Genomic DNA, 22958 nt, shown 5'->3' on the forward strand with positions numbered 1-22958 from the left:
GTGCAGGCCTTTTTCTGTTGACTTTTCTGCTCCCACACAGTTCTTTGGTGTATATTCATGTGTTTCCTCATGTGTGTGGTACTCAAATGGCTGGTACTTTTACCACAGCTGATACAGTACAGATACTGTAGAGGCTGCAGATCTCAACAAACTTGAGGGCTTAGACTTTATCTTTTTGAAGAGTGGAATTTCATATAGCTTTGAGATCTGTTGTGGCTGCTACTTGCATTGGTCAGTTCATGCCTGTTACCACAGGTTAAAAAATCAGGTGTCACAGCCAAAACTACCTTAAAAGTATATATTTTCTATATATAATAATGAATGATATTGAGGGCTGCTGCTATGTTATTGCCCAGCAATAATATAAAATCAATTTAAAAATGTATTATACATGAAAGTATATAATTTTTTTTTAAGTCTGTGGAGGTGCGAAAAAAGAAAAATCTGCAGGTGAACAAAAAACACACAAGCGCAAAACACCAACACAAAACAGTGCACTTAGGGGTATGCTTTTGTCCACCCCCTGAAGGGGAAGGACCTCTACCCTGATCCCCTGGGGTGTAAGGCTCCTGACATGAACAAAGAGTTTCCAACATGGTCCACCTAGGGTTTCCAACATGGTCCACCTGGCGGACCCCTTTCCTTGTGGCTAGCCAAAGCTGACCACCAAGTAATAGGTCAGGGAGCTCTCCTGAAGAGAGACCCCCCCAGGAACAGGGGAGCAAGGAACCTTAGGGCCACGCATCCTCCCCCTAGACTTTAGTGTAGGCCCGAGGACCCACACCCTCCATCCAAGTGAGGAAAAAAACACACACATAAGTGACAGGTGACAAAACAGTGGAGGAAAAAATAAATAAATAAATGGCCGTGCAATAGTGCACTGGCTAAGCCCTGAGGCCTGTAGCAAAAAATTGCCCTGGCCAAAAGGCTTAGCCCTAAAAGGTGCAGTGCAGATAAAGTGTTTAGAACAGTGACCATGTGCACTTTCCACACATGGGATCTCACCCCCATGTGTTACTAGAGCACCCCTGGGGTGACTACTCCCAGGGGGCACTGCACTGTGGGCTCTCTGCCTCCCTAGCCCCTGGCCAGACAAGGTAGACTCATTTGAATCTGGAGAAACTGGACCCATCCAGTTTTTCCAGGGGAATTACTCCATGCCTCAATTGCCTGTGAGCACCCTGGTTTCTCTTCCAGTTTGTTCTAACCTTTAGAACCCGCATCAAACTAGTAGGGGTACTATACAGCCAGCCATCCTCACCAAAAGGCAAAAATGACGGCCTCCCTTACTGAACACTGATAATAACAGATACTATACTTGATCTTAGCCAAAAGGCCGAGAAATATGTGATGCCAGCATGCAGCATCATTGATGCTGTCTGTAAAAATTGTACTATTTCATAGCACAACAGACAGTGTAAAGGCATCTGCCATGCATGTAATTGAGTGAATAGATGTTTTCCCAATGTCACCCTTAAAGAAAAAAAAGAGGACTTTCTCTCTTTTGAATGGTTCTTTTTAATTTTTTACATTTATGTATTTATTTATTTATTTTGCATTGTATTATGTCCCCAAGGGCAGTTCCTAGCTCCCTGAGCCATTTTTTTGCCTATTAGCCTTAAAAATATACAGAATTAATATTCAAGATATTTTGCACATTGAATTTAATAGGGTTTGGATTAAAGTTAGCAGTTTCAATTAACAGCTCGGAAATCAAACCCAGTTATATTCATTAATCATTAGTAAACATATTCTCCGGTAAAACTTTATTAAGCATGTATACGTTAGGAATTCAATCTTTCTTCTGTAATATATCTTGATTAAGATTTTATTATGGGAAATGACTTTGCATTAGATATACATACATTGGTATATGTAATATTTGATTTAGATGAAAGAAAGTTATAGGAGATAGAAGAAGTTATATGGGAATGTGTAAAGCCTCGTACACATGATTAGAATATTGGACGAATAATCGTCCATTTTTTGCATGCTAGTCTCAAATTGAAAGTGAAGAGGTTACTAAAGTTACAAAAATTCTTGTATGACAAAAAGAAAATTTGGAAGTGATGTAATGTATTTGAATTTATTTTTGGACAAAAACTGTACCGATTAAACAAAAATCGTACAAGCTGGTATCGTATGAGAAAAACTTTCATGCTTGTGCCTTCAAATAATTTCAGAGTAAAGCTGTGTACTAACATTGATTATCGTAAGATTATCGTACAATCACTTTGAAATCTGAATGTTTCTTACGATTTCTGATTGTGTGTACTAGGCTTAAATCACACAGACATGAAATCCCCCTCTTCCAACTCTGTCAGAACATTTCAAGGTAATTAGACACTAGGAATGGAGCTAGAGAAGGACTAATGGGCTCAAATTAAATTTAAAACCCAGCCTCTGAAAGAGATTGGAGGGCTGCTTGAGGCTGCTACTTTTGGATAAAAGGCAAAAACAAAAACTTTTGAGCAGACTCACGAAGATCTCAAAGACTCACATATACACAGACTCACAAGTCATGAAGAATTACACATATATGATTACACATATGAATGCACCATTTTTATCTCAAGAACATAATTATACTTTTTTTTTTTACAATATTCTATATTTTGTATTATAATATTTTTCTTGTAATCTTATGCTATGTTATTATTAAATCCATTTTGATTTTTGGACAATTATGAAAGGACTTTTCAGTTTAAACTTTCTTTTGTCATCAATAGAAGATATTTCTGTAAGTTTACAGAGTATAAAAATAACCTCATTCTAACAGTCTCTAAGTTACAGGGTCACCTAGATGGGCTTGATTTACTAAAGGCAAGTAGGCTGTACAAATACAAGGGAAGTTGCATTTTGCAAGGGAGTTTTCTGCAGACCTTATGATTTTGAGAGTGAATGCGATGAGCTTTCACTTTGCAAAGAATATCCAATCACATACAAGGAAAATAAAAAAACAACATTTTACTGGCATATGAGTGAATGATGGAAGTAAGCAGAGCTTCACCTCATTCACTAAACTCTGGTGCAACTTCCCTTGCAACATGAACAGCCTATTTGCCTTTAGTAAAACAATCCCAATGTCTGATTGGACAGCTATATGGCAAACAAAGTTTTAAAAGTTAAGTTCCCCTTTTAGGAAAAAACAATAAATGCACATATCCATCATACTGCCCCAAACTAAATCACAGACCTAATATCCAAGTACCACCCTACACGCACTCTCCGCTCCTCTCAAGATCTCCTTCTCTCTAGTTCCCTAGTCTCCTCCTTCCATGACCGCCTCCAGGACTTCTCCAGGGCATCACCCATACTCTGGAACTCCCTACCCCAATCCATCAGACTATCACCTACTCTCCTCTCCTTTAGGCACACCCTGAAAACCCACCTCTTCAGGGAAGCCTACCCCACCCCCTGCTAATTCCCTACTTCCTCCACTCTTCCTACCACTCCATCCCCCACAGCTATTTCCTCCTGTATCCCCTCCCACCTAGATTGTAAGCTCCAAGGAGCAGGGCCCTCGTACCCCTCGTGTATCGCATTGTATTGTTATTGTACTGTCGCATGTTCTGTCTCCCATTGTAATGTACAGCGCTGAGCTTTGTTGGCGCTTTATAAATACTGTATAATAATAATAAATAATAACAATATTTTTGCTGAAAAAATGTGCATTTAATTTTTTTTCGCACAGGAGTCTGCAAAGCATTGCACCCTTGATAAAAGGATCACAGGTGCAATGTCAGGCCCCTACAGCTTTCAGCCCATAGCTCCATACGGGCTGTCAGTTTGAAAGCTGAAGGGCTTGTGAATGAACTTTAAGCACACTTATCAGTGCCCTCACAGCTCATCGGGAACTACAAGCTGTCTGCCACGGTGAAAGATGAGGCTTGTAGTTCTCTCATTTACAGATTCCTAAAAATGGGTGTAAAGTTTAACATGCTCCAAAAGGTGAACTTACCATTTTAAAAAAGTAATGTATCACTCTAGATGGAGTAAAATAGATTGAATCAAGTGAAGAACATAGATTAAATAACCACATTCAATACTAGTCTGCAACCTCTGAAGCAAGCAAAACATTTATTTTTATTAAAAGAGACATATAACAGAAGCAGACACATGGGGGTTTATTTACTAAAGCTGGAGAGTGCAAAATCAGACTCCCTTCTGCATAGAAACCAATCAGCTTCCAGGTTTCATTGCCAAAACTTCATTGAACAAGCTGAGGTTAGAAGCTGATTGGTTTCTATGCAGAAGGGAGTCTGATTTTGGACTCTCCAGCTTTAGTAAATAAACCCCATGAGGTTTTCCTGTGGTAGAAAAACCCCACGATCTTCCTATACAATCCCCTAAGCTCCCATATTGTATATATATTTCAGAAAGTGCAAGGAAATGCAACTAAATTAATAATGGGCATTGGCATCTCAGTTATAAAGAAACATAAGTTTCACAGAATGCATTAAGTCTTGAAAAGTGGTGAAAAAGGGGGAATACGATCACATTGTATCAATACCTAACAGAGCCACACAGTAAACTCAGGTGAAGACTGTTTATCTTGAGGTCCTTGAGAATGACAAGGGGTTTCTGTTTGCACTTGAATAAAGGAGATTTAATGCCTGCTCATGGCAAAGGTTCCTTACAGTAAGAGTTTAAGTAGTAGCTGGTTCTGGTCAATTCTGTACATTTCTTTAAAAATATATGGATGTGTTTCTAAATAAAAAAAGCATAATGACTGTTCATATTTATAAGAAATAACAGTGTAAAATATTATTCCAAAGACATTCTTATTACCTTTCTCTGGATCAACAGAGAATTTAGAAAATCTTGCAGTAGCATTGTTTACCGGGAAAAAACAGGAGTCTCATACAGCACCTCATCCTCTAGAATACCACTGAATTCATGGCAACCCAGTGTCATATGATTGCTCCAAAAATTAAAAAAGGAATAGAAAACCCCATTAATAGAAAATGTTAATTAAGGTTTAACCTTTATTCCATGTTGCACATTGCACACAATGTCAGCTATATGTGAAAAATCCTTAGAATGGCCTTTAACTAGGTCCAGCTTCCAATATTGGAGCTCACAGTTTATATTATTCGACATTTATTCTACTTGTTTGTTTCAGAACAACATCCTCTTGGAACCTCATACTAAAAATAAACTTACAACTGTAGGTCAGAGGATATTACACTTTTAGACATAAATATCTAAACATTTAGACTTACGTGCTTAATTAAACATACCTTTTCCCACTCTCTGTCTATGTTCAGCAGCGTAACAGCCAATTTTGGATTTGCCTGATAACCATCTTCTGTAAAGGACAAATCTTTACCATCCCAAGTCACATTTAACATAAATCTGCAAACAGAAAGAAAAAGATAATGTAATAATAAGGCCATTAAGTGCTTAATAAGAAGATTAGTTTAGTCATAAAAGCAGATAAAATGAATGCTTTTAGCACCAGTCCAGCATTAGAAAAAGGATAACAAGAAATCAATTGTATCACATAAGATGCAGATGCTTGAAATAAAATTGTTTTACCCACCCAGATTTTCCCATCTGAAATTACACACACAGATATCACACTTAAAATTATTATTATTATACAGGATTTATATAGCGCCAATAGTTTGTGCAGAGCTTTACAAAATGAAGGTAGACATTACAGGTAAAATACACTTTGGTACAAGAGGAAACAGAGGGCCCTGCTCGTTAGAGCTTACAATCTAGGAGAAAATCTATTTGTTGTTTTCGTGATCACTAACCCTTCTAACCCACGGGTATCGAACTGGCTGCCCTCCAGCTGTTGCCAAACTACAAGTCCCATGAGGCATTGCAAGATTGACAGTTACGAGCATGACTCCAAAAGGCAGAGGTATGATGGAACTTGTAGTTTTGCAACAGCTGGAGGGACGCCAGTTTTCACACACCTGTTTTAACCCTTTTGCTTCCAGGCCCTGTTTTCCCATTTTCACCTAAGGTGGCCAGTCAATTTTCCCTTCTTTTTATAGCTTTCAAACTTCACAGAAAAAAGTCCCAAGCCATAAATTTTCAGAAAGCACAGAATCAGTGGAATCAAACTAAAAAAGGTCCTACTCATTTTGTAAGTTCCATGATAGTTGAGCAAACATTTATCAAATGATATTTTAATAAAAATACACTAAAATCATTTTTAGGGTACACAAGCAAACGTAAAAATTCCTATTAAATCTAAGAGATTAACCACTTGCCTACCAGAACTTTTTTAATTTTTGCATACATATTAAAATCTACATTTTTTGCTAGAAATTACTGTAAAGACTACAGAATGTATATATTTTCCAAAAGCAGACACCCTAGAGAGTACTTTTTTTATGTTGTACAATATAACAGATACCAAACATGTCAAGTTTTAAAATTGCACACTCCCATGGAATTTAAAAAATCTATTGTACCCAAAATTCTCCATAGGCAACAATTTAAATGCCTTTACAGGTCATCAGTTTAGAGTTAACTATGAAATATGGCCCAAGATTTATTGCTCTTACGTTGACTTATTAAGGATACCCCACATATGTGGTGAAATTGATGTTTCAGACATTCACACAGAATTTATGTTTAATAAATAGACCCCACAGTGTTGAATTAACCTCTTCACGCCGGCCTAGACGCCGAGCGGCCGCACATTTGCATGCAATTAACAAAAAACATATGTGCTAAAAGCGCGCACGCTGCCCTCTCCCAGCACACATGTCCGCTACTCACGGAAAGGTCCCGGTCTGCTCTTTCGATCGGGACCTTTCCAGATCATGTGACCGCCGTGACAATGCGGTCACATGATCCCAAAACCCCGCCCCGCCTGTCCCGCCTCCCAGCTTCTGAAACTCTTAAAGGGCCAGGCGGCGCCGTGGGAAGGGGTTAATGTATTTTAAACAAAGAAAAAAAAACAAGTACTGCAATGCTTTGTAAGAATGCCCTGCAGGACATGTGCAAATCACGCACCAGCCCATCCTCAGTTAAACACACCAAAACCTATGCCTACTGATGTGCATGGGCTCTTAAGCATGCTAGTCTCATATCATAAATGAAGAGGTTACTAAAGTTATGAAAATTCTTGTAACACAGAAAAGAACAGAAGTGAACATGCGTGGTCTTGGTGATTTTTTTTTAATGAATACTGTACTGATTAAATTAAAGTTGTACATTCTGGTGTTGTACGAGAAAAATATTCATCTTTGTCCCTATGGATAATTTTGCATGAACTGCTGGCTCTTGAAAGCTATGTACTAGTGATCAGATTACCGTATGAGCACATTGAAAGCAATTTTTTTAGTTTGATTTTCTGATCATATGTACTAGGCATAAGTGTTTTGGTACACCAACCGATGTGGTGTGCATTGCCACAATGTGTGTAGTGTACATGTACATTAAGCTTGTGTAATTTGTGTGTGTATATATAGTATGGGGTATTTTATTTCTGTTTTATTTTACTTTTTTTTTTACTTTTATCACTGTTACCAGGGAGCTTTACTGAAATATCAGGAATCTAAACATACCCCTGATGCTTCATGTTTAAAGTGTTACTAAACCCACAACAATAAAATCAGTCTGTATATGCAGTAAAGCATGCTTTTAACAACAATCAAATAATTAAATAATTACCACGCTTTAATACTAACAAAAAGTGCAAGGTGCTTATAAGAATAAATAAATATTCAGACCCCAAAAACATGGCAGCACCCAGTATACATTCAACAAAATGGTGCCGGAATTTTACTATATAAGGCAATTAGCTACGGTGACAGTTACACATCATCCCCCGGACGAAGCTACAAAATCCCTGTAGCGCAACGCGTTGGGGAGAGGCAGTGACGTCACCGCGCATTTCATTCACTATACGGCGAGTACTGAAGGTGTGTGGACACACACCCTCCGCTTTGTTTTAAACTGCAAGCTACGGATATTGACATATTCAAAGCGCATATGAATTGTATTACATGTGAGTGAATTATGGAAGCACATTAAAGCTGTTTTTATCTCTGGGATAAGGCACCATATTCTTTATTTCTCTTTTGCATGAGATATACAAGGAATACAAAGGCAGAGGATTAAGGAGTGGATCAAAGGAGGGAGTACCCTCACAGCCCTGCAGCAACACAGGCTCACAGCACTATTGTAAAGATCCTATCTTTATACTGAAGGAGAGTACATCTACTTTGGCTGGATATCCATTTGTACAGTTACATTGGGGACAGTATCGTTGCATTTTCACATTATATATTATTTATATTAATTATATATATTATTTATATTTTTTATTAATCTCATCATGAATTTCTCTGTGGTTTATATATGGAACATTTGCACATTTATATGAGGATTGCACATTCAGTGATTTGTTATTAGGTTATCACTATATTAATTTATTTTATTTAATTTCATTATTTATTCATATCAGACATTATATATTATATATTTATTTATTCTTATAAGCACCTTGCACTTTTTGTTAGTATTAGAGCGTGGTAATTATTTAATTATTTGATTGTTATTAAACGCACATTTTATGAGAGTGGTCAAATTAACCAGCGATCTAATACACATTTGTTAGTATACCTCAGTGGCTCACAAGTTAATTAGTATTTTCAGTAAAGCATGCTTGTCACTGTGAAACCTAAGGGGTTAATCCTCTGCATTGTTTAAAAGGCTGTTTGATTCTGACTTCTCTGATCCTCACCTTCTTCCAGTGTCCCCCTCTTATCTCTTGATAGGACATATCATGTGGAGTCACTCTGCGCATGCTCAGTTTGGTGTTTATTGCTAGAGAAGGTGTTTTTTTTCTTGGGAGAGTACATATGATCAGCACTGCCCAGACAGAGGTCAGTGGTTCTGCATCCTCCTAGAGCAGAATAAAAACTCCTACAAGCTTTAACATGTGCTGTGCTGGACAGTCATAGAGGTACACAAGACTTCTCTAACTGCTGATGACAAAAGGTATTTAGAAGTTTATATTTGCTAAAATAATAGCACTTACATGGTCTGTGTACTACTTTAGACCAGATATGGTGAATGCAGGGACCTGGGTTTTGTAACACTTTAAGTTAGAGTTTTAAGAACGAGTAAGAGTTTTAGGACACAGGGGACATCTACTATTGAACATGGAAGTTCTTTTTATCTGAACAGAAGAGAAAGTAAGCATGTATTTAATGTTTACTACTCCTACAAAGAGAATTGCTGGATCCAAAAAAAAACCAAACATACATACTAACCTAGATTGTGGCAGCATTGATCCAAGCTACAGCTGTCCCCCCTGTCTCTACACCAATAACTGAGTGGTAAAAGGAAGATGACCACTCAGTTCTCAGGTCCTCTCTGTCATTACTGTCAGTGCTCTCTGCTCTGCCCCTCCAGCTCTCACTCCAGCACCGGACTGCGGAGAAGGTGGGAGTGGCTGGTTCAGGCTTTCAGTGGCTCGCTGAGAGGTTGAGCCAGCTGCATGTCAGGCAACATTATTGTCAGGATCCCTGCAGAGCCTTGGCCAGCTCTGTGACATCAGCCAACAGCGGACTTTAGCTGAATCTGGGTCACAGGAGTGCAGAACTAAGTGCACTCCTGAGACCCAGAGGAAAAGTATGGCCAAATGAGCTTTGTCCATACTTCTGCTTTAAGTTATACATAAACACCAGAGTGCTCAGTAAGGGATCTGTAGATATAATAGACATACTCCATACTGTGTGCCTGTAATACAATGCCCCGAACAATCCACTGTCTCTGCTGGTACAGGAGGGAATGCCAGTGGGGATCAAAAGAGATACAGCTACACAGAGACTGTAGGAGGAGATCAGTCACACACAGGGTGCACTGCAGTCAGCAGCAGGACAGCCAGAATTTTAATGAACAACTGCAATCAGTGGCTTGTCAGCCACTGACCACATCTTTTCATTAATGAGAGAAGTATAGGGGACCCTTCTGTTATAAGTTCATGGTCACTGAAGAGACTTTGAGCTTATAGCAGAAGAGAATGCAACTGACATAAGGCTTATTGAGCTGGCCAGCTGCAAGCAGTTCTGTTTCGCCATAATTCTTGTGTTTGTGGCAGTGAAAGGCTTCACTCACACAGGCATATTTTCTGCATGGAACACAGATTGTTGCTGGCAGAGCTAGCAGAAGATTTTGCATAAAGTATGTGTCTAATATACTCACGTTTAGGCATGTACAACTCTTCTAATGACTTTACACTGTTGTCATATATATTATGGAGGATGAAGATGATGCTATATATTATAGCATGGATGAGGATGAGTGATAAATATCATTATTTTTGTTGAGGCAAGAGTTTGCTAGCTGATTTTATTATTATTGTACAGGATTTATATAGCATCAACAGTTTGCTCAGCGCTATACAAAATGAAGGTAGACATTACAGTTACAATACAATTTGATACAAGAGGAAACAAAGGGCCCTGCTCATTAGTTTACAATCTAGGAGATATAGAATATCAAACTCCTCTATCCCAGAAATGTATTTTCCATCAGCAACAACTTCAATGGTTCTTTTCCAGAGAGATGCATTTAATGAGCTCAGAAACAATCCATAAGAGGTACAGACAAGGCAGATGACAGGGTACTCAGAATATTCATGTAACTACCAGACACCTTATTATATAATTACAATATCCTACATATAGCTGTACAGCGCATCTGTGTGTTTGGGCCCATGAATCCTATAGTTCTACCTTTACGTTTGTACAAATATATACACTGTATAAACTAAATGTGGTGTTTTTGACACCTGTAAGAATAAGTGTAAAAGCAAACCTAAGGGTTAAAGCAAACCTGTGACAAAATGCAATTTAACAGACTAATAGAGCATAAAAGCAGACACCCTAAGGTCCCTGCAAATGCTTTTAGCTGTGTCTAAATGTTTTTTCTGTAGGGCCCTGAAGTCTGAGTGTTAAAAGATTTTAAAAACTGATCTACATAGGCCAACAGTTCCTGTTGAAAAATTTTGCTCTGAAGATATACTCTCTAAAAAATAATGTTTTGGCCCAACAAAAAAAAATTAAAGTTGAAGCAACAAACTACATTGCATTGAGGTAATTAGCTTTTCTGATAGAAATGAATGCATTTTTATTTACCGCCAACTTAATTACTGGCATTATAAACACATGTTTTTAAGTTGAGTACTTAAACATATTAAGTTAATTCAAATAGTTTTTCCAGTTTTTATAAGAAACCTTCAAGTCACGTGTACTTAATTGCTACAATTATGAGCAAGTTTTTTAAAGTTAAAAAGCAGTTAAAAATCAAGTTGATCCAAATTGATTTTCTGTATTAGTTTTTAGCTTTGTTTTTTTTATACTAGCTTTCAAAAATGAATTAATCAGTTTAGGCTTACACTAGAATGTGTTGCAGAAACCCCGCAATCTGTGTGCATTTTGTGCACCGCATTCAAATCGCACTACCCTTGCAGTCTGCAGTGGATGTCAGTGTTGCAAACACAGTGCATTTGCCGGCACCAGATTGCATGGTACAAAACAAAACATGCAATCTGGTTACACTGTGGTTCAAAAATTGGTGCATGCATGTCTTTGGTGCAATGTAGTGTGATTTGAGCTCATTCAAAATGAATGGGCTCAAATTGCATTACACTGAACCACATGTGAATTGCACAGGAATGTGTTGCAGTTCCTTTGTGATTCACATGCACTTCATTGTGTGAACCAAGGCCCAACAATCCAATTGTTAAACAATTGCCATTTTTTGCACACCAAAATCAAATCCTTTGTTGTACTGATGAATGAGTAAGCACTTTGCATTAAGATTTTTTTAATATTGTCTGTCTGGTGCAGAAACTGTTTCTCTACAAGACCTTTGCTATATTGTGCAACAAATTGTGGCAATATAGTGAAGCTATTGGAGGATATTGAAAGTTGATATTTTGTGAGCTTTCTTACAATTTGCTATATTCTTTCCGCATTACCCTGCGACAACCATTTTGTGAACTGAAATAAAAGTGAAAAATGTCATCTGAGTATGACTGTGCTATGGAACACATACGTTCTTCAGAGAATACTGTACTTGAGACCCATTACTTTAGCACTGGCTTTCAGTCCATCAAGTTAAAGGAACAGTTTTTGAAACAACTGAGACTTGATTTGTGTTAAGTGAATGGGGGTGGAGACTTGCAATGCAGCTCTCAATGTAGAGCAAAATTAAGTTACCAAGTCAAATTTATTAAGGTACCTTAACTTAAATTTCATTGTACAACAATGAATGCAGAAATGTAACTGTACATGACACACAATATTAAGTTGATGTAATTTCCAACATTATCATTTCAACACAACTCATGAAAGTAGGTTTTTAAATGAAAAAGTTTATTTAAACCAATAAATTAGGATTTTTATCTTGGAAATACACATTTAATTAAGTGGTGGTAACAGGTCGCTTGAGTTATTTTTTAGAGTGTATGTTGGCAGGAAAAGTATGTCAGAAAATGTATAAGATTGGTTAATGAACAAAATATAATACTTCAAAAATGACTGCACTCCAACCTTCAAATCAGACAAGAAATAAACTTAGGTGCTGATTTACTAAAACTGGAGAGTACAAAATTTAGCACAGCTCAGTATAGAAACCAATCAGCTTCCAGTTTTTTTTTTTTGTCAAAGCTTCTTTGAATAAGTTGAGGTTAGCAGCAGGCTACCATGCAGAGCTGCACTTGATTTTGCACTCTCCAGTTTTACTAAATCAATACCATATTGCTGCTAATGCATATGGTAAGATATGCATTGGCCTTTTTTCTCAAATAGGGCCAAATTAGAATTAGGAGCTTGTTCAAGTCATTTTTATTCGCCATCTATTGCTCCCATTTACATCTAAACTCCTCGAGCGCCTCGTCTACACCCGCCTATGCTCTCACCTCAACGATAACCACCTCCTCGATCCCCTACAGTCTGGCTTCCGTCCCCTACACTCTACCGAAACCGCCTTACTCAAACTCTCCAATGACCTTCTAACCGCCAAAGCTAATGGCCACTATTCAGTGCTCCTACTCCTTGACCTCTCTGCGGCCTTCGACACAGTTGACCACCCCTCCTCCTCAAAAAACTACACTCCCTCAGCCTCAGAGATTCTGCTCTCTCCTGGCTCTCATCCTACCTGTCACAACGCTCCTTCAGCGTTACCTATAATGCTACCACCTCCCCCTCACTCCCCCTCTCCGTTGGGGTCCCTCAAGGCTCCGTCCTCGGGCCCCTTCTCTTCTCCATCTACATCTCCTCCCTTGGCCAACTCATACACTCTCATGGCTTCAACTACCACCTCTATGCCGACGACACACAAATCTATCTTTCAACCCCCCACCTCACCCCCTCGGTCTCCACCCGAATGACACACCTACTGAGCGACATATCAGATTGGATGTCGCTCCACTTCCTTAAACTGAACCTCACCAAAACCGAGTTTCTTGTCTTCCCCCCAGCCCACATGAGGCCTTCAAGTTATTGGAGCTGATTTACTAAATGCTGTGCATTTTGCAACTGCTGTTGCACTCATAGCCCCCAGATCTTAGTGAACGTGGTGAAACTCTGCTGATTTCCATAATCCAATCATGTGCAAGCAAAAAATATATTTTTTTAAATTTTCCTTGCACCTGATTGGGTATTCTTTCAAAAATGAAGCTTCACCATGTTCACCAAGCTCTGGGGGAAATGAGTGCAACTCATTCAACCCCATTATCTCCTCTGTTACTGTAGCTTTAAATTTACTTAAATCAGTTTGAATTTACTTTAACATTCTAGATCAGAAGAAAAAATTGTCAACTTACTTATTTCAATGAATAAGAGAACATAGTTCAACTTTGAAAATGTTATATATGTTGCTGCTATTTTTTTAATTTAAATATACTTTGCAGGAACAAGGACAAAATAGTAAAAACAAAAAATTATTGTACAGTATAAAAATATTTTATAGTATGCAGCAAACAGAGTTTACCAAATAGTAAAAAAGGATTTGCAATCTTCTTGCCTAAACCTCCATCTCTATAAAGATTTATGTATATGCCTTTAAGCAGTAACAGCTCAGTCATTCATATGGCATTCTTGAAGTGGGAGCTGTAATTGAAATTGGTATGTAGAGGGATATTGCTCTTAAGAAAGGCTCAAAGAGCACAGCTTCCTTGATCTCAAGGAACGAAGTAAGAAGGTTGACTTAGTGCCAGGCTAGTCAGAATACAAAGATACCTGAACAGTGAACACTATAATTCTTCATTTTTTTCTTATTTGGAAAAATAAGAAGCTGACATTTGAAACTTAAAACCTGAAACAAAAATATTTAAATGACAGTTAACAGAGGTTTCTCTAGTCTAATTAAGACCACTTTGAATGTATGCATTGCATTTGCTTTTGCAAGTCTTAAAGGAAAAACCAAGTTTGTATAAAAATCACTAGGAAACCTTTGCATAACCCCACCCAGGTCCCGTGGGACTGTCCAGATGTTTGAACACAATCCCACAGATCTGCACTCAGTTCCAGTTTTATGCAGACCCTTTGCAGCAGAATTATCTAATGTCCAACAATGTTTGTATAGTTTGGGCAGCAGGAGGAGGTAGAGGGAGCAAGCTGTTTTATGAAAAACAGCTTCAGGTCAGTGTCCACTCCAAAAATGTTTTGTTATTTTTTTTTCATTTCCACTGCGTATTAATGTTAACTCCACTGAACATTAATGTTAGCCCAACTAAGCACCTACAGTATCTCACAGAAGTGAGTACACCCCAGGGGCGGACTGACCATTTGGAGACTCGGGCACTGCCCGAGGGCCCGGGGTCAGTAGGGGGCCCCATGAAATGCCCCTGGTACCTTTTTCATAGGCTTTTTTGAGTTTGGGCAAGGACACAGAGGCCCCATGATCCCCTATTGCCCGGGGGCCCCATGAGTTGTCAGTCCGCTCCTGGTACACCCCTGACATTTTTGTAAATATTTTATCTTTTCATGTGACAACACTGAATAAATGACACTTTGCTACAATGAAAAGTAGTGAGTTTACACCGCATTCCAAATTATTATGCAAATTCTATTTAAGTGTCACAGAGATGAAATATTTTGTTTTTCAGTTTAACTCATGGATGGCATTGTGTGTCAGGGCTCTTTTGATCACTGAAAACAATCTCGGACACCTGTGATAATTAGATTGGCCGGTGAGCCCAATTTAAGGAAAAACTACTAAAGCAATATGGGGAAGAAAAAGGATCTCTCTGCTGCCGAAAAGAGTGAAATAGTTCAATGCCTTGGACGAGGTATGAAAACATTAGATATTTCACGAAAACGTAAGCGTGATCATCGCACTATTAAGAGATTTGTGGCTGATTCAGAGCACAGATGGGTTCGTGCAGATAAAGGCACATTGAGGAAGATTTCTGCCAGATCCATGCATCGGATCAAGAGAGCAGCTGCTAAAATACCATTACATAGCAGCAAACAGATATTTTAAGCTGCTGGTGCCTCTGGATTCCCACGGACATCAAGGTGTAGAGTCCTCCAGAGTCTTGCAACTGTGTATAAACCTTCTATTCGGCCACCACTAACCAATGCTCACAAGCAGAAATGGCAGCATTGGGCAGAAAAATACATGAAGACTAATTTTCAAGCAGTCCTGTTCACTGATGACTGCCTTGCAAACCTGGATGGTCCAGATGGATAGAGTAGTGGATGGTTGGTGGACAGCCACCCTGTTCCAACAAGGCTGCGACGTCAGCAAGGTGGTGGTGGAGTCATGTTTTGGGCCGGAATCATGGTAACAGAGCAGGTGTAAAGATGACCTCTGCAAAGTATGTGGAGTTTATGACTGACCACTTTCTTCCCTGGTACAGAAGGAAGAACTATGCTTTCCGTAATAAAATCATCCTCATGCATGACAATGCACCATCTCATGCTGCAAAGAATACCTCTGCATCAATGGCTGTTATGGGGATAAAAGGAGAGAAAGTCATGGTGTGGCCTCCATCCTCCCCTGACCTCAATCCTATTGAGAACCTTTGGAGCATCCTCAAGCAAAAGATCTATGAGGGTGGGAGGAAGTTTACATCCAAACAGCAGCTCTAGGAGGCTATTCTGACATCTTGCAAACAAATTCAAGCAGAAATTCACAAGTTCAATGGATGCAAGACTTGTGAAGCTGCTGTCAAATAAGGGGTCCTATGTTAAAATGTAACATGACCTGTTAAAATGTTTAAAAAGTTAAAATGTTGTTAAAAGTTTGATTGAAATAGCTTTTGATTTCAGTAAATATACTGCAAACACAACACATGACAATTTTCAGTTCTTTACAACCTATAAAGTGTTTTGAAACTTACTGTGCATAATAATTTGTAACAGTGCATTGTAAGTTTTTTATGTTTAACAAAAATACTGTTATCATTAGGAGGTTTGCTCAATAAAATTTGAATTGTACTCTTAATAGTTGATAACATGAGAATTATGCTGACTGTTATTTACATCAATTATTTAGGTAAATGAGAAAAATATAATTTGCATAATAATAAGAGAAATGTATACGAGCGCACCTATAAATGTAAAGTAGCAGCTGAGCACCAGGTAACCATAAACCCCAAAAAACAATATATATCAGAAGATGCAGCGCTATAGAAGAGAAACACTATAATTGAATGGATGTATGGATACAAATAGGTATACATATGAATAAATAAATAAATAGATAAATAAATAGTTCATAAGATAATATCAAGGTGACTTCAAGTGCTCTCCTCTATTTCATATCCACCTGATGATCAGGTACTGTGCGAAATAGTGCTGAAGAAATGCACACTCACCAGAACGCACAGATAAATGGGCGTTTGTAAATATAAATTTCCCTTGGAGTCATCAGCTGGTCAGGATAGGGTCTGCAATATGAAAGCCTCCCTCCAGAACTCCTGGATATTCCTGTGTAATCCCTTGGAAGGTAGCCTGTGGACTGCTCCTTAGTGCTTACATACGTTCCTTTACCCAGCAGAGAGATGGATGGCTGTAAATTTATACTCCCCAAGGGAGTCAGGACAGAGACATATCCATAGTGTAGTAGGTAAATCAAATGGTTTATTCAGGTAAAATGATCATCGATAATACACAGCAGTGTATAGAAGAAATGTGTGGACTGACCGTCCAATGTTAAAGATGGCCGCCGGAGCTCCACGATGCTCCGGCGGCGTGACGTCACGGCGTTCCTGGCTCCTCCTACGCGTTTCGTGCACACGCACGTCGTCTGGGGGGATTTGCCTGAATTTACCTGAATAAACCATTTGATTTACCTACTACACTATGGATATGTCTCTGTCCTGAATCCCTTGGGGAGTATCAATTTACAGCCATCCATCTCTCTGCTGGGTAAAGGAACGTATGTAAGCACTAAGGAGCAGTCCACAGGCTACCTTCCAAGGGATTACACAGGAATATCCAGGAGTTCTGGAGGGAGGCTTTCATATTGCAGACCCTATCCTGACCAGCTGATGACTCCAAGGGAAATTTATATTTACAAACGCCCATTTATCTGTGCGTTCTGGTGAGTGTGCATTTCTTCAGCACTATTTCGCACAGTACCTGATCATCAGGTGGATATGAAATAGAGGAGAGCACTTGAAGTCACCTTGATATTATCTTATGAACTATTTATTTATCTATTTATTTATTTATTCATATGTATACCTATTTGTATCCATACATCCATTCAATTATAGTGTTTCTCTTCTATAGCGCTGCATCTTCTGATATATATATAATTTGCATAATAATTTGGAACACGGTGTACAGCTTACAGTATATAACAGAGTAAATTTGCTGTCCCCTCAAAATAACTCAACACACAGCCATTAATGTCTAAATCGCTGGCAACAAAAGTGAGTACACCCCTAGGTGAAAATGTTCAAATTGGGCCCAGAGTGTCAATATTTTGTGTGGCCACCATTATTTTTCAGCACTGCCTTAACCCTTTTGGGCATGGAGTTCACCAGAGCTTCACAGGCTGCCACTAGAGTCCTCTTCTACTCCTCCATGATGACATCACGGAGATGGTTGATTTTAGAGACCTTGCACTCCTCCACCTTCCGTTTGAGGATGCCACACAGATGCTTAATAGGGTTTAGGTCTGGAGACATGCTTGGCCAGTCCATCACCTTTACCCTCAGCTTCTTTAGCAAGGCAGTGGTCGTCTTGGAGGTGTGTTTGGGGTCATTATCATGTTGGAATACTGCCCTGCAGCCCAGTCTCCAAAGGGAGGAGCTCATGCTCTGCTTCAGTATGTCACAGTACATGTTGGCATTCATGGTTCTCTCAATGAACTGTAGCTCTCCAGTGCTGGTAGCACTCATGCAGCCCCAGACAATGACACTCCTACCACCATGCGTGACTGTAGGCAAGACCCACTTGTCTTTGTACTCCTCACCTGGTTGCCGCCACATGCCTGACACCATCTGAACTAAATAAATGTATCTTGGTCTCATCAGACCACAGGACATGGTTCCAGTAATCCATGTCCTTAGTCTTACTGTCTTCAGCAAACTGTTTGCAGGCTTTCTTATGCATCATTTTTAGAAGAGGCTTCCTTCTGGGACGACCGCCATGCAGACCAATTTGATGCAGTGTGCTGAGCACTGACAGGCTGACATCCCACCCCTTCAACCTCTGCAGCAATACTGGCAGCACTCGTATGTCTATTTCCCAAAGAGAACCTCTGGATATAACGCTGAGCATGTGCACTCAACTTCTTTGATCGACCATGGTGAGGCCTGTCCTGAGTGGAACCTGTCCTGTTAAACTGCTGTATGGTCTTGACACCGTGCTACTGAGCTGTTTCAGGGCCTTGCCAATCTTCTTATAGCCTAGGCTATCTTTTTTTCATATCCTCAGAGAGTTCTTTGCCATGAGGTGCCATGTTGAACTTCCAGTGACCAGTATGAGAGAGTGAGAGTAATAACACCAAATTTAACACTCCTGCTGCCCATTCACACCTGAGAACTTGTAACACTAATGAGTCACAACACCTGGGAGGGAAACTGGCTAATTGGGCCCAATTTGGACATTTTCACTTAGGGGTGTACTCACTTTTGTTGCCAGTGGTATACACTTTAATAGCTGTTTGTTGAGTTATTTTGAGGGGACTGTTATACAAGCTGTACACTCACTTCTTTACATTGTAGCAAAATGTAATTTCTTCAGTGTTGTCACATGAAAAGATAGAATAAAATATTTACAAAAATGTGAGGGGTGTACTCACTTCTGTGAGATACTGTATGTTAACCTATATTGAGCATCAAGGTTACTTTCCACTGAGCACCAGTGTTACCCCCAGTGAGCACAAAAGCTACCCCTCATTGAGCATTTGTTTCTCCCCAGTAAACATCAATGTTTACTCATCTCCCACTGATACCAATGCTGTTTTTCTTTATTCCCTTATGCACATTAATGCTATTGTTCACTGATAACTAGTGATGATTACTGTCATCAGTGTATTCTACATTACACTGATCAGCAATGGCAGGACATTTTGCCTCCTACAGATTCTGATTCTAGACATTGTTTCCTGTCATTGACTACTGACACCTGATAATTTCTACCTTCCCACTGATCAAGGGCATGTTTTCCTCTCCATTGACCCTGGCACATTTTTTTTCTTTCCACTGATCTCTGCAGCTAAGGTATTCTAATGTCTTCTGCTACTGACCAGCAATAACGGGCCCTATGACACTGACACCCAAATGCTTGGCACTTTGTTTTGCATTGTATAGTTTTGACTGCTAAACTTGATATGTACTCCTGTACTCTATAGGCTATATTGTATGCTACATAGTCCTGACCAAAGTGTTTATTTTCGCAGCGGGTTATTTATTGCAGTGTAGTTTGGAACAATTCTAATGCATTCCTTTATGTAGGCTCAGACATAAAGTTAGCTCTCCGTGTATATTCTGTTGTATTTTTTTTTCTTATTATTATTTAATTGGTATTATTTTGTTAATTTTTAACCACGTGCTCTCCAGAGGATCTACCCTCCTTCCTGACCAGGCCATTTTTTGCGATACAGCGTTGCAATACTTTAACTGACATTTGCATGGTCATGTAACACAAAAGTACATAAATGAAATTTAGATCATTTTTTCCCACAAATAGAGCTTTCTTTTGGTGGTATGTGATCACCTCTGCGTTTTTTATTGAGCTATAAACAAAACAAAAAAAACAACAATTTTGAAAACAAAAAACACATTTTTTTTACTTTTTGCTGTAAAACATATCCAATAAAAATATTTAAAAGATCAAACTTCTTCATAAATTTAGGCCAAAATGTATTTTACGTATATATACATGATTTTGCACAGCCCTTCCGCCCTGTAGCAGTACTTCTTAGGGCGGCGGGAAAGTGGTTAATGATCCTTTAGGTGTATATGTGAGACTCTTACCCATAATTAAGAAATATTTTGGGGGAACAAGGACTGAGGACTGTGCACAGTGTATACGTTGAGGTTGATTTACTAAAGTCAAATAGGCTAATCACTGTAGAAGGGAAGTTGCACCTTGCAAGGGTATTATCCCCAGAGCTTAGTGAATTTGGTGAAATGTCAGTTTGCCAAGCATACCCAATCACATGCAAGGAAAATAAAAAAAAATTACTTTTTGTTTGCGCATGATTGGTCGAAGTCATTAGAACCTTACCTCATTCATAAGCTCTGGGGAAAATTCCCTTGTAAAATGAAAAATCGTTTTTGTCTTTTTTTAGGCATTCCCTTTTAGTAAGCAAAAGATACTACTTATTCATATCCCTTTAAGACACACAAATTTTAAGGGCAATTTGCATGTTTCACACATTTTCTTCATACTGAGGTGTCCCTATTTCTCATGATGATATCTAGACATATGGCTTTGATTGACTCTTCTGGATTGCCAGTTGTAGCAGTGCACTCAATGAATTTAGCAAATCAGAGAGAAGCAACATGTTCTCCAAGGTAGACTTAATTTTCTTCTACACATTAAATGAGATCATTATTTATTATACACTATGGGGTTGATTTACTAAAACCTATTTATTATTGAGTATTTTGTTTCATCCATAGTGCACTCTTAACTGCATGGCTAATATGTAATAAAACTAAGTATTGCTAGCCATACGCTAGTCGAAAAATTGTTCAAATGCATTTTCGAAAAATGAACACATGGTCATGAGAGAAAGTGATATTGCCATCATGTAATGACCGATTTTTGAACAATTGTTCAATGAACATAAATGAATCAGTTTTTCAAATATGCGCAGTACAAACAGTTTGATTTTTACCAGGCAAGAAACACATTAACCTTTCAATTCATTATTCATTCATTATTCAAATGAATGAACTGTCAAAATGACAGATTTTAGAACAATTTTTTTGTCTAGTGTATGGGCACAAATTGAAGATTTGTTTAAAAGTAAACAGATTTCTGCTATGGGCCGTTTCATTCAGCAATAATTTTGTCATTACTTATGATATCAAAGTAATACATATATTTAGGACAATATTTATATTTTAGGACAAACAAGTCTTTCTTTTGGTGATTTTGGCTTTATTTATGCATTCCATAGACAATTATAGTAAAACCTAAAAATGCCCTTTTTTCTACTTTTTGTAGAAGTTAGTTCTACAGTGTCACTGTAGAAAAAAGTATGAATTTAATTATTTCATTTGTCCCACTAAAAATTTGATTTTTGGTACAAATATTTCAGTTATTTACAAATGAGAAAAGGCATTTTTGCAATTTTGTTCTTTTTTTATGCAACGCTGAAAAAATTAACAAATAAAACAAAAATAAAAAACATTTAAATATCAATGATCAGAAAAACAGAAATAAAAAAACAACAGGGAAATGATAGTTAAGGGGAGAATGGGGTTAATTAGGGCTGATTAGAGTGAACTAAGATTTAAGAAGTAGTTATATAGTACCTGATTTTATTTAAGAAAAATGTTTTTTTACTTGAGTTGCTTTAACTGAGCTCATCCATTTGAACTGCACCTGAATTAATGTTTTTCAGCATTTGCGTATTTTTAGGGGTTTTTTGTTTAGTAAAATTATACTGTCACAAAAGCCTAACGCTCAAAAATGCTCATAAATGCAGAATTTTCAGCTTTCAGCAGCATTTTTATAGCTAAAAAAAACTTTGCTCGAAACCCACTAGTTCTGGGGTTTTTTTCCAGCCAGAAAATACCCCTGCTATAAATGCTGACTAATGCCTATGAGTGCATGAACACATAGGATAGCATGCTGGGGTGTTTACTGGCTATAGAAAAAAATGCCAGAAGCCAAAAACAGCAGCTGTAAAAATGTCCAGTGTGCATGAGGCCTAAGGCGGCTGTTGACCAGGCTATCATTTTGAGTAGCTGGAACTGCCAACAAGAACAAAGGGGGGTGGCAGATAGCCAGAAGGACAAGACATACTATACACCTCCTGTGTATGTCCATGACATTTTTGGACGTCTGTAGAACGTCCACAACTGATTATTATACATATAATCCATAGACATGTCCACAAGTGCACTTAGAATTTTTGTTTAACAAATCAAATATTCTAGAAGCTTCAAAGGATTCAGTTACATGCAAAATAAGCTAAATCTTATTGTATCAAGTTAAAAAATAATCTAACAGTAACATTTTCTCAACTAGTCTTGAGTGAATCAGCTAATTTCTCAATAATTTGGTAAATGCTAACTCTGCAGTTAAAATTTATTTAGGTCGATTGGGAAGATGGGGCAATTTTTTTGGCCATTTGGAGGGTTAACAGGCAAACTATTGTCAAACAAATGGAAAAGGAAGCCAGACGCAGTGGGAGGAGGAGTCTTCACCATGATATGAAGGTGACACAGAAATTAGGAAAGTCCCTAAAATTACAGGATTGGGGGATACCTTAGAGTTATACACAGTGTTATGGAGCCAGCACAGTTTTCAGGAACAGCCTCGACTGCAGTA

The 22958-nt window shown here is 38.4% G+C and overlaps 1 protein-coding gene and 1 pseudogene across 2 annotated transcripts in view; both read right to left on the minus strand.

Annotated features, from left to right (window-relative positions):
- Nucleotides 1-22958, minus strand: part of GRIN2A (glutamate ionotropic receptor NMDA type subunit 2A) — a 933223-nt gene that overhangs the window by 279404 nt on the left and 630861 nt on the right. For both annotated transcript variants that reach the window (XM_089678228.1, XM_089678229.1), the window contains exon 5: nt 5244-5358. In XM_089678228.1, coding sequence (XP_089534354.1) covers nt 5244-5358 — 115 coding nt within the window. The remainder of the gene's footprint in view (nt 1-5243; nt 5359-22958) is intronic.
- Nucleotides 1182-1349, minus strand: LOC149461474 (U2 spliceosomal RNA; annotated as a pseudogene).

This window comes from Staurois parvus, unplaced genomic scaffold, assembly GCF_062004578.1.
Source record: "Staurois parvus isolate SC_StPar_1 unplaced genomic scaffold, SC_StPar_1.0 ptg000200l, whole genome shotgun sequence".
Taxonomy (NCBI): domain Eukaryota; kingdom Metazoa; phylum Chordata; class Amphibia; order Anura; family Ranidae; genus Staurois; species Staurois parvus.